At 42.7% G+C, this 12,036-nt stretch overlaps 1 protein-coding gene across 1 annotated transcript; it reads left to right on the top strand.

Moving 5' to 3' along the window:
- Positions 1–7,878: 7,878 nt before the first annotated feature.
- LOC136494259 (NAC domain-containing protein 105-like) lies at positions 7,879–12,030 on the top strand. The gene is made up of 4 exons (XM_066490432.1): positions 7,879–8,352; positions 10,412–10,671; positions 10,807–11,117; positions 11,456–12,030. Exons 2-4 carry the CDS (start codon positions 10,506–10,508, stop codon positions 11,951–11,953), a joined length of 975 nt encoding a protein of 324 aa, XP_066346529.1. The 5' UTR covers positions 7,879–8,352; positions 10,412–10,505; the 3' UTR covers positions 11,954–12,030.
- Positions 12,031–12,036: the final 6 nt, after the last annotated feature.

Genomic DNA, 12,036 nt, shown 5'->3' with positions numbered 1-12,036 from the left:
GCTGAGTGTGTGGGCATGAGGAAAAAAAATCAAGGGCACATGCATAATTTTGCATGCATGCCCATTGATGAGTCCTGGGGGGGATGCTAGAGGTTCTTCCTTTTCTAATGGAGGAAGTATCGCGTTGGTGATTGAGTGTCTTGCTTGTGAAAAATGTATTTAGTAAGATTATGTGTAGTTACTCACTCAAGGAGATGTGAATTTGAAAAATGGCTATAGGATATGGTCTACAACAAGTGCCCACAATCTTGTGATCGACAAGACAAGATTGTCGGATCAACGTATAAGAGGACAAGGTGTGTCACGATAATTGTGGGAAGGTTGTGCTTATAGCGGAGTTACAGAACATGATAGGAGGACGTTGCACGCGCTGGTGAAAATTGCAGCAAGCAAGGGAGGAGAGGTATCATTTTTAGTTGACCAGGCCTCACGCTGGCGTTGCAGAGCTCGTTGGTAGCGCGTGGAAGTTGTCCACGGTGTTTGTTCGATTGATGAGAGTTCGACAATGGAGTTTAGCAGTAGGTGCTCGGCACCTCCATTCACTCGGCTCAGGCCCCACACACGAACGCGCGGGAAACGGCGGCAGTCCGGCAGAAACGCGTACGTGGCTCTCTCTGGGTCTTCCGCATGCGCACATGCGCGCCCTGCACAGCTTTCCTGGGATAATTTCAGTTTTAATTTTTGGTTGTCATTTCAATTTCTAATTTTAGTTTTCAATGTCATTTTTTTAAATTTCAGTATTACAATTTTAGTTTTTAACTTTGCAATTTCTGTTTCTAATTTCAGTTTGTAATTTCATTCTTTTAATTTTAGTTATTAATTTCATTTTGTAATTTCAGTTTTTTATTTTCAGTTTTCATTCAACTTTTTTTCATTTCAGTTTTCCAGTTTTTTAATGTTTTTTAATTTCATTTTTCAGTCACCCTTTTAGGTTCGAATGCCTTCCTAAATCTTACATGTTAGTTGTCCGACCTACAATATATAAGTTGTTGCAAAAGGGTAGCCATTGCACACGTAAGTTGCCACAAAAGAAAATCATATACACATACAAGGCAGATTGGGTTGGGATTAGGGGTCGCAACAAGTTTAAGATTAGAGTTCCAACAAGTATTAGGATTAGGGGTGGCAGATTGGGTTGTATAATAATTTGCCCCTAAGTTTGACAGCTCATTTTATGCTTATTTTAATAATTTGTCCCTTAAGTTGTATAACTATAGTATTACATGGTAACAACTTTAGTATTACATGGTAGTAACTCATTTTGATATTTTTTAGCCCCCGAGCTTGTGCATACTATGTAACAATGGGCAACTAATAATTTCAGTTTACAATTTCATTTTTAAATTTTGCAATTGCAGTTTTTAATTTCACTTTTAAATTTCAGTTTGTAATTTCAATTTTTAATTTCAGTTTTGCATTTTCAGTTTGTAATTTCATTTTGTAATTTCAGTTTGCACTTTCATTTTGTAATTTCAGTTTAGCAATTTCAGTTTGTAATTTCTATTTCTATTTTCAATTTGTAAAACAAGTCAATTAGCTATGCTGTCATTTTTAATAATTTACCCAGTTGGCGGCTTATGCAATGCTTGTTTTATAATCTGCCTCCTAGGTTGCAGATTATCTTGTTTCATTTTTTATTTTAATTCCAGTTTAAATTTTCATGTGTTTGGAAGTCATAATTCTCAAAATTTGTCATCTCACGATATCTTGCCACTTGCTCCAAAACTAACTTGCTACATACTTTAAAATTAAACTTGCCACACACAGTGTCATGCAGCTTGTAGTGTCTACTTTAGTTTTGAGGAATTGTCAATTTCAATTCTATTTTCTGGTTGTCAATTCAAGTTTCAGTTTTATTTTTCTATTTGTAATTTCATTATCTAATTTCAGTTTGCAATTTCATTTTACTATATAACAATTTTACTATATTTGCATGATAACAATCGATGTGCATACTATGTAACAACTTTAGTATATATTTAGAGTAGCAACTTTAGTATTACACGGGAGTAACTCATTTGATAAAATCTTGTAGCGCGTATTACTACTCAAATAAAATTCTTTGGAACATATGCAAGTGGGCTCTAGTTTTGTTCATCCCGTCACGCAGAACACACCGATCAATTGAAAACAGATATACCACTCAAAAGTTATAACAATTCATTGAAAATATTTTTTCTGTTTTTGTTTGCTTGCGTCATAATTTCCAATGGAAAGGGAGCGAGGATGGTTGACAGTGGGGCCGAGGGAGGAGCGAGGATGGTTAGTCACACCCTAGGCCAGAGAGACAACGATAGGATCAGTAGCAACGACATAGAGCATGATAGCTGATGAAATTTAAAATATAAGGTATGACGACATACCTCTTGGCAAAATTCTAGATTTCCACTGGTCTATTGGCTTGTGCAAATCTACATTGTTCAATATGACCAAATCTAGCGTGCTAGCTAATGCAGCCTCTGGCATGCTTTGATAACTATGCAAACCTATATTAAGGTATCTGTGGGCAACCAAATATGAATAAATTGCACTAGATAGACCTAGATATGAACTAATACAGACATCATGACCCATATGTGTGGTGTTAAAATATGTCTAGAGAAAACACTCAAAGATAAGATTTTATAAGAAAAAACTAACACCAAGTAACCCCTAAATTTACATACAAATTATGCACAACTGTCATTACGAGAAATATCTAAAGTAACTCTTGAAATTTACATATAAATTACTCACTCTAATATTATGATAGATAATCTAAGTGGCCCCTAAAATTACATCAAACCTGTCTACTCTACTACTACAAAAATAAATAAATTAGCTAACCCTTTGAGTTTACATCTTAATTACAAATATTTTTTAAAAGGTCTAAATACCCTTGAACTATGCCTACATATATTTGTAAACAAAACTACTGCAATAAGGATTTTTAGAGGCGGTAAAAAAGGCTTCCAGAGGTGAAGGCAGCCCCGCCTCTAGATGAAGGTCAATGTTAATCAACCTTTCCAAAGGCGGTCATAATGCTCGCCTCTAGAAATAGATTAAAAAATAAAAAAGGCAAGCCCGCTAGTGAGCCCATTCTTGAGCCCACTTTCAAGGCTGTTGTCATTGCCATGCTTGCTTCTAGGCACATCACCGTCGCCGAGCCCGCTCACAACCTAGTCGTTGTCGCTGAGCCCGATGATCACTCTGCATAGAGAGAGGAACTCTTGATCTCACGGATCTGTGCATTTAGGTCTCACTAGATCTAAGAGGATGAGAGGACACAGAGGGAGTCAGTGGGATCTACCAGATTTGAACAACCGCCACATCCACATCCATATCCCACGCCACCCCCGGATGAGGCTAGCCCCCGAGCGTGCAGCGCGGTAGGAGGAGGGCGAGCTCCACGAGAGCACCACGACTGGAGGAGGGTAGGACCCGTGCACCGCTATCGAAGGGGCTGGACCTTGAGCGCCACTGCCGGAGGGGGCGGGCTTTGAGCATCGTCGCCGTCGGAGGAGGGTCCTCCGCGAGTCCGCCGCTGGAAAAGGAGAGGGGCCAAGGTCCACCACAGGCTCAAGAAGTTCCAGAGAGAAGGAGAGAGAGGGGGAGTTGTGCAACTAATAGAGAGAGAGAGAGGACTGAAGGGGTTGGCAGTGAACCTTATATATTTTAGGGTTTGCTAAGCGGACTGAGTTGGGCCTATGGGCTTGCCTCAATTAATATAGACAGGTCTCTTAAGAGGTCCGCCTATAAAAATGACCCTCATTTTCAAAGACGAACCTCTTAAGAAGCCTACCTATGTTAATCTATTTATAGAGACAACACTGTCTCCATAAATAGACAGACCGCCTCTAAAAATCAGAGTGCATTTTTAGAGATAGCTATACTTTATGCTCACCTCAACCTTCCACGGGTTCAAAAAGCCTATCACTACCATATTTCAGAACCAAGAGTGCGTTATCAACAGTAGTAATGACATAGGCTTCCGTTACTGGTGCTACAACCAGCAATGATGGCCCTTTAAAAAAACAAAAAAAATAAGAGAGAAAAAGGTGAGCAGCCACCAAGCTATCTCCCATGGCTTGCCTGGGCACCGGTCAGGCGAGCTTAGTGTAGTTGTCGCTGGTGACGCGAGCCCCACACAGAGAGATAGAGGAAGATTCATCGTAGAAAGAGGGGGAGATTCAACGTAACATAGATCGATTCATTGCATCACATAGAAAGTGAGAGTTCAAAACATCATTGATGATAGATCTCGATTCATTGCATCACATATGATTCATCAATTCAAAGAAAGAGGGAGAACACGTCACAAATAAAGAGAGAGGAAACATGACACGTCATCAATTCATCCAGACATCACCTCGCTGTGTTTGTTGCCTTTGCCCCCGCATCCCGTGCGCCATCTAGGCACAACGCCCGTGCAACAGTTAGCCAAAGAGAACAGAGGAGGGGAGTAGGACAACGTGCTAGGGAGGGAATGGAGAGTTGGAGACTGGGCAGGAGGGATAGTGAGAGCGAGAGAGAAGATAAGATAGAGAGATGAACTGGAAGACTTAAATTCGTAAAAAAAAAAATCAGGTCGAGGGGGAGGGGGTGGCAGTGCTCGGAATCACGGACTTACGAGCGGACAGTGATACCTTTATCATCATTGTCTTTAAATTATCTTGCAGAGGTTGTCTGTTTTGTAGTAGTTTTAGCTAGTGTATAGCAATTGGTACGACCTCGAAAGTTGGAGTTTTTTTTTTTTTGACGCGTTGCACAGTATGCGCGTCCGTGGTCCTCGAAAGCAAATGCATTTTGCAAATACTTAGCAGACAGAGCGCATGAATTGTACTCCCACGTACTTGTACACGATTGAAAGTACTAACAGTAAATGGCACCTCGCTGTCCTAAATTGTCCGGTGTATTTCTTGTACGTACTACTCCACAGCGGCAGCGGAGCATTAAATTTTGGAACGGATGGATCTGATATGTGCACTTTATCCAACTTCATGTCATGCATCTGTCTGTCCCCGTAGCCGTAGGCTGCAAGCAACACCAGAATGCATCCTACACACTGAATGGAGTATATCACACACACACACACACACACACACATATATATATATATATATATATATATATATCTTTTTCTTATAAACCAGGAGGGTTTTGCTCCTACTAGTGACAATATATTAATCATAATAATATTAATAGGACTGAAAGAAGCAACAAACAACAGTTAAGAAAGGAAATACGCGTTACAAAGAAGATAAGCACACAAAATGCTCTAGCCATAATTCAATTGCCAGGAAGTAAGTTTTCTTTGCTTTAGGCCCCGTTTAGTTGCCTGCCGAATTGGCGCCGCCTGAATTCTGGCGATACTGTAGCATACTGTAGCATTTCGTTTGTATTTGGTAATAATTGTCTAATCGTTGACTAATTAGGCTCAAAACGTTCGTCTCGCAAAGTACAACCAAACGGTGCAATTAGTTTTTGATTTCGTCAACATTTAGTACTCCATACATGTACCGGAAGTTTGATGTGACGGAAAATCTTCTTTTTACATAGTGCCAAAATTTGGATTCTGGGGTAACTAAACAAGGGCTTAATTAATTTGTGGATGACCAAGGCAAGATGACTTTGAGCAAAGATTTGCAGCTTGCAACACTTTGGTTACGTTGTTTGTTTCTGGAAATGAGATTATAATTTTGTTTACTCCCGGATGTTCCAGCACATCAAAATAATGACCTCTATGAAAAAAGTAACGACAATTGGAATTTGAAGTTTTCCAGAACTCGAAAGGGTGAGGCCGGCGCTAATTGGGATTTGCGAATTCAGCTCAGGATAGCACATAAGCTTTGAGGGAATATTGCTACCAGACAAAATGAACATATTACGTGTACGGTACTACTATACTACGGTAGTATACTACTCATGTGTATGTGTGCATCAGGTGAACAAACATACATGTAGTAGTTCTTTGCGTTTAATGGATGGTCTTTCAGTTATGCTGTTAAATTTTAATTTTGAACCTATAACGACTTTATTTCTTGGAACGTAGGAATTTCACAGAAATCACGCAGGGATTTCACATGAATCATTTCAATTTTGCAAGAAAAACGCAGGAAGAGGGAAAAATTCCCGCGTTCCTGAAATAGTGCAGAAGAGTTTCTCTCTACTCTCATGAAACTTTCATCATCTCTGTCTTTATTAATATGGTGTCATATCAGCCTATTTAATGCCAATAAAACTTTGATGAAATCCATTAAGACTGGTCTAATAACATGGCACGCTTCTCTTAACGTACGTCTGTTGTTAAATGAAAAAAGCAAACTAAATAAAACCTAATATGGCAACTCGGATCCTTCGGTGATCACAGACGACGACGGACCCACCACACCCAATGCTTGGTTCGCTCTCTCGCTGTGGTAAGTAGTGGAGGTACGGTGGTGGTGGTGGTCGCTTCAGAGACTTTTCTCCTTCTTCTTAGCCGACCAAACGACCACCGCCCTCGCTCTCTTCCTTTCTCTAATTTCTCTCTCTAGCCACCCCACGCGTGCATACCCACTTTCTCCTCTATAGCTATATATCCTCATCACTACAAATACAAATCTAGCTTTTTATTAAAAAGATACAAATCTAGCTACGAAATCGGTATGGTCTCCAATATGTATGACAACTGATGATGGATCTCTAAACATATACTCTATTCATTTGCTTTTTCTTTGTATCATATATCTAAGTCCATAGCAAAATCTACATATATTTAGAAAAGCCAAAACGTCTTATAATTTAGAATGGATGGAGTACTATCATATTTAGCTTTAAGAGTTTATGCCTCCGTATAGTGCGGCCGACTAGTGGCTCGTCGATGTTAAAATTAACTCCACTTCTCAATCTTAATACAATGAAGCGCAAACCTTTTGCGTATTCGAGAAAAAGAGTTTTTGCCTCCGGTTTGCAAATATTTGGCGCTTTGGGCAAAATTTGAGACAAACTTTTAAAAATTGAATTGCAAATAACTTTAAGTTAGTTAAGAAACTTGAAGAGGTCATCTGCATGGATTTTGTCTTAACATGTACTCCCTCCGAACCGTCCTTAAATAGATGACACTTTTGACTTTTAGATATCATGTTTGACCATTTGTCTCATTTAGTTTTTTTTGCAAATAATAAAATAAACAAGTCATCGTTAAAGTACCTCTAATGATAAATAAGTCATAACAAAACAAATAATATTTATACAAAAATTTTGAATAAGACAAACGATCAAACAAGATGTCTAAAAGCAAAAGGCGTCATGTATTTTTGGGACGGAGGCCGTACTACTTTTCTAAAAAAAACACTCTAATAGAAAACAATGATGAAAGCTACTCCCCTATTCCAAATTATAAAATAATTTTGACTTTTTAGAATACATTGCGTTTATTATATATCTAGATATAACGTATATCTAAGTGCATAGCAAAAGTGCTACATACCTAGAAAAGTCAGAACGTCTTATAATCTGGAATGGAGTATGCGTTTGGAGGAAACCATAACGAGAGGGAGTATATATAATAGAACATTTTCATAATAAAATCTATTAGAAACAATTTACTTGATGAAGCTAAAAGATTTTACCAATGGGAATAGGAATCTTAATTTTCCACATGCAGTTTGTAGAAATTGGCGAATCCCATGGGTGTTTGTAGAAATGGTTTATATGATCCTTATCATACAAAATATAATTTCTATGAGGAGTATATAGCTAGCTAAAACAGTAGATTGCATTACTTTTGACAAAAAGTTTTAGGACCAAGGATGTGATGTGTGCTTCCACTTCCAATTATATGAGCCCCTTTTGGAATGGAATATATAAATAGGGCCCCAGGAGGTAATAAGCTGCCGCCTTGTGCTCCCTCTCCCTACAACTTAATTTGTTGTGGCCGCCCGCAGTAAGTAGATTGCCGGCCGGCGCCCTCACTCATCTTCGTCTCCACCGCACACCGTACCGTACCGGTCGTCATCCATCTCGATCCGCAGCAAGCTACTACTACACTCTAGCTTTTTGAGACGACTGCATGCGTGCGAGCAAGCGAATAAATAAATAAATCTCCAATCCAATCCAACAACCAGCAAGAAGCTCAGCGATCGATCGACGAGCCTGCTCCTGCCCCTGCCCGGCCGTCGTCTCTCTCATCTCGATCTCTGTTGTGTCTCAAACCACCGCCAGCAGCTTGGAGGTAGCTGCTGGGCCGTCGTCCATCGCTGACGCTCTATCTGTCTGCGGCGGCGTATACAGTTAAGTTCCGGCCGGCCGGCCGGTACCTACAGGAGCTGCATGCGCGCAGCTTGTAATTCATCAATCAATTCGTCGTCTTCATTCTCGTATATATATTTGGTGAGTGTCCCCAGTCCCCACCCCCACACAAATATATATGTATGTACTTTAATTCCCTGCCTGTTTGTTTGGTTTGGTCCATATGCATATAATTAATTAAGTTTCTTCAGTTCGCTTCCTGCCATGCATGTGTATTGCTTGTTCGTCCGGCCCTCCCCTGCAGCAGCAGCAGCAGCAGCAGCAGGCCAAGGCTGTATGCCTGCTAGCCACAGTACGTAAGTATAGTACGTACTGCGGGCGTTCCATAGGAATACCAGCAGGCCGCTAGGACGACGAACAGCTACCAGCCATCTTTCTGCTGCAGTACTAGTTGTAAGTTGAGTTGCAGCCTGGCCTGCCGCCATGGCGCCTACTCTGTCTGTCTGTATGATGGAACTATTTTACCAAATAATAATTAAACTTGTTGACTGCTTAACTAGAAACTGTTACTCACATGTTGTTACCCAGGCTAGCTAGCTGAATTAGTTTGTCCCTGCAACTTGAGACTGAATGCTCTAGCTAGTGCTAGCTATACACTGTACCCTGCTGTATATATGTACCCTGTTAGCTGGTCTTGGGTTTTTTTTTTCCTCTAATGTACCTGTTTGGGTACTTGTTGTCGTCACAGGTGCAACTAATCAATTCCGTATATATTAGTGATTGATTTTGATGATAGTAAGTCTCAACCTCTGTCGTCGTCTCTAGCTGCATATACATGTAGTACTTCAGTTCGTTTTCAATACACACAAGCTATCTAGCAGGATTATTGTACCCTATATATTGCTAAACTGATATGACAACCACTGCATGCATCATCAGGCTCTCTCTCTCTCTCTCTCTCTCTCTCTGTACATACCTTATAGTAGGATCGATCGAGTACGTTACGTACATACCCTGCTGTGTGCACACATGCGATGCTACCAGTAGTTCGCTGGTCGAGTCGTCGGTACGTAGTTAGGCTCTGTGTGAAGAATGATGGAAAAATACAGGCCGTTTGCCTTGCCATGCGGGCCATCTAGTAGTATAACAGATACAGATCGATAGAGTTAGTCAGAGAAGAAGAGAAGGTCACGTATGGCAGGGGGTACGGTGCCGGCCGGGTGCGTGTACGTGTGGTGTGTGTGGTAGAAGATGCATGTGAGAGGATCGGAGGAGGAGGAACAACCAACACCTATAGCTAGCTAATCCTGAAGTGCACTCAAAGAAACATGCATGCTATTGCTATTGCTGCCGGATACTGGCTAGCTGCTTCCGGCCGGCCGCTTCATCCTCACCCTCACAGACAAGAGACGACTAAACTAAAGTAGACAGTAGCCCGCCCCGCAGCAGCAGCAGTATGCAGCTAGCTGGTCTTTTTCCACTCCATCCATGCATGCATCTAGCTACCTTTCTTTCTGTCCGGCCCCTTTCTTTCTGTTCTAAGTATTCTACTTGCTACCTACCAGTTACTACTTTACAAAGGATCCATCCTGATAGCTAGAGGACATCTATCATATCCATCTCTGCAACCAAATCATGGATATCTATCAGCAGTACTGTACTTCAATTCTTCAGTCTCTCTCCTGACACTGATACTATATAGCTATACATGCTGCATTACTGCATCCATATGTATTTGGTGTCGCCTAGCTTTCTACGACTCCACCAGCAGCAGGTTGCAGTATATATAGACACCAGCTAGCAGATGAGCAGGTCGTCTAAAGGCTAAAGTAGCTGCTCTTCTGTTAGGTCTCATTGCACGAGTGAGTGTGTACTATCTGAAATTCTGAACTGACCATACCATACAGTAGAGGCTTAGGCTACCAAAGACTTGCATGCTAGAGAGGAACCAGAGCTTTGTTTGCTTTGTCTCTCATATCTGCGTGCAGGCGAACCTGCTGCTGCCTGCTTGCATTGGGAAGCTAGGCCGCGCCGGCCGGCTAGGGTACCGCCGCCTTACCTGTCCATCCATCTGCCTTTTCTTTTGCATTGCCCTGGCCACGCCGCCACACGCATCTACAGCTAGCTAGTTCTAGTTCTTCTTCTTCCTCCCTGACTACTCCATGTACTCCATACTCACTCAATAAAAGGCATGCTGCAGGCTAATTTTTCAGAGGAGAGGAAGAGAGGAGCGAGGAACGGAGGCACGCGGAATTAATTAAGCAGCTGAAGAACATAATTAATTAGCCGCCCGCATGGATCAGCAGGAGGAGTCTTGTGTTCCCCCAGGCTTCAGGTTCCACCCTACAGAGGAAGAGCTGGTGGGGTACTACCTTGCCAGGAAGGTGGCCTCCCAGAAGATCGACCTCGACATCATCCAGGAGGTCGATCTCTACAGGATAGAGCCATGGGATCTGCAAGGTATGTACATGCATGCTACGTTGTTGTTCAGCTCATATCTATCTATATATCGTCAGTTCGTTTATGCTAGCTACGTATACAAATTATATTCTTCGTCATCATGTATCATCGATCCGCGTGTATGTATATATGCAGAGAGGTGCAGGCAGCACGCCGGTGGTGGGCACGACGAGCAGACGACAGAGTGGTACTTCTTCAGCTACAAGGACCGCAAGTACCCCAGCGGGACGAGGACGAACCGCGCCACGGCGGCCGGCTTCTGGAAGGCCACCGGCAGGGACAAGCCGGTGCTGTCGTCGTCCACCAGGACCAGGTGCGGCACCAGCAGGGTCATCGGCATGAGGAAGACGCTGGTGTTCTACAAGGGCAGGGCCCCCAACGGCAGGAAGAGCGACTGGATCATGCACGAGTACCGACTCCAGTCAAACGAGCACGCACCCGCGCAGGCAAGCAAGAGTTTAATTATTTAACTCTCTTTTTAATCATGTTTTTTTTTTCTTTCCTACCTATAAGCATTAAATATAAGATAACTGTATCATCAAAGTTCAACTAACTAGAGCTCATCTCTTTCACTTTGCGTATCCTCCCCTCCTAAAGTTATTCCATCACATAGCTAGATAGCTGGTGTCAGTAGTTGTGCAGCACCTTTTGATCGTTCGGTTGACTAAAAAAACAACAACTTTTTAATTGACACTTTTACATACAACAATGGACATCGATCTCTGACACTTGTTGTGCGTGCAATGCAATGGATCGGACATTGCTCATCTCATCGATCTATCAGGAGGAAGGCTGGGTGGTGTGCCGCGCATTCCAGAAGCCTATCCCCAACCAGAGGCCCTTCTTCCCCACCAGCTATGCCGCCACCGCCGGTTACTACGACCACCACCACTCAACGACCGCACGGCTGCACGTCGACGGTGGCGACCGCCATTTCCTGGGCTCATCATCAGCACTGCTATACCACCCTGCAGGGCTGCCTGCAGCTGCAGGCAGCAGCTTCCCGCCTTCATTATACTCGGACGAGTGTTTCGAGTCCAAGAAGCATCTGTTCAGTATCCCGCCGCTGGAGAGCCCCACTGCCATAGCCTACTGTTCCGACGGCGGCGGCTACGCTGCAGCTGCGCAGAGAAGCAGCTACGATGAACATGAGCTCATGATCGAGCAGGGAGGAGGAGAGCAAGCTGCAGCCGCTGCCGGCGCCATCGACTGGAACTTTCTGGACAGCCTGCTGTCCGCGACGTCGCAACTCCATGAGCCCTCGGGATCCTTGTTGCAGTGACCTCCATCGTCGATCGATCCATCTTTCCTCCAATTGATCTGCTGCTGCAGCATGCATCCACGTGCACACTGTTGATCCAACGG

This window comes from Miscanthus floridulus, chromosome 11 (assembly GCF_019320115.1).
Source record: "Miscanthus floridulus cultivar M001 chromosome 11, ASM1932011v1, whole genome shotgun sequence".
In the NCBI taxonomy this organism is placed as follows: Eukaryota; Viridiplantae; Streptophyta; class Magnoliopsida; order Poales; family Poaceae; genus Miscanthus; species Miscanthus floridulus.
The sequence above is the reverse complement of the archived record's forward strand: the minus strand, read 5'-3'. Positions and strand labels throughout refer to the sequence as shown.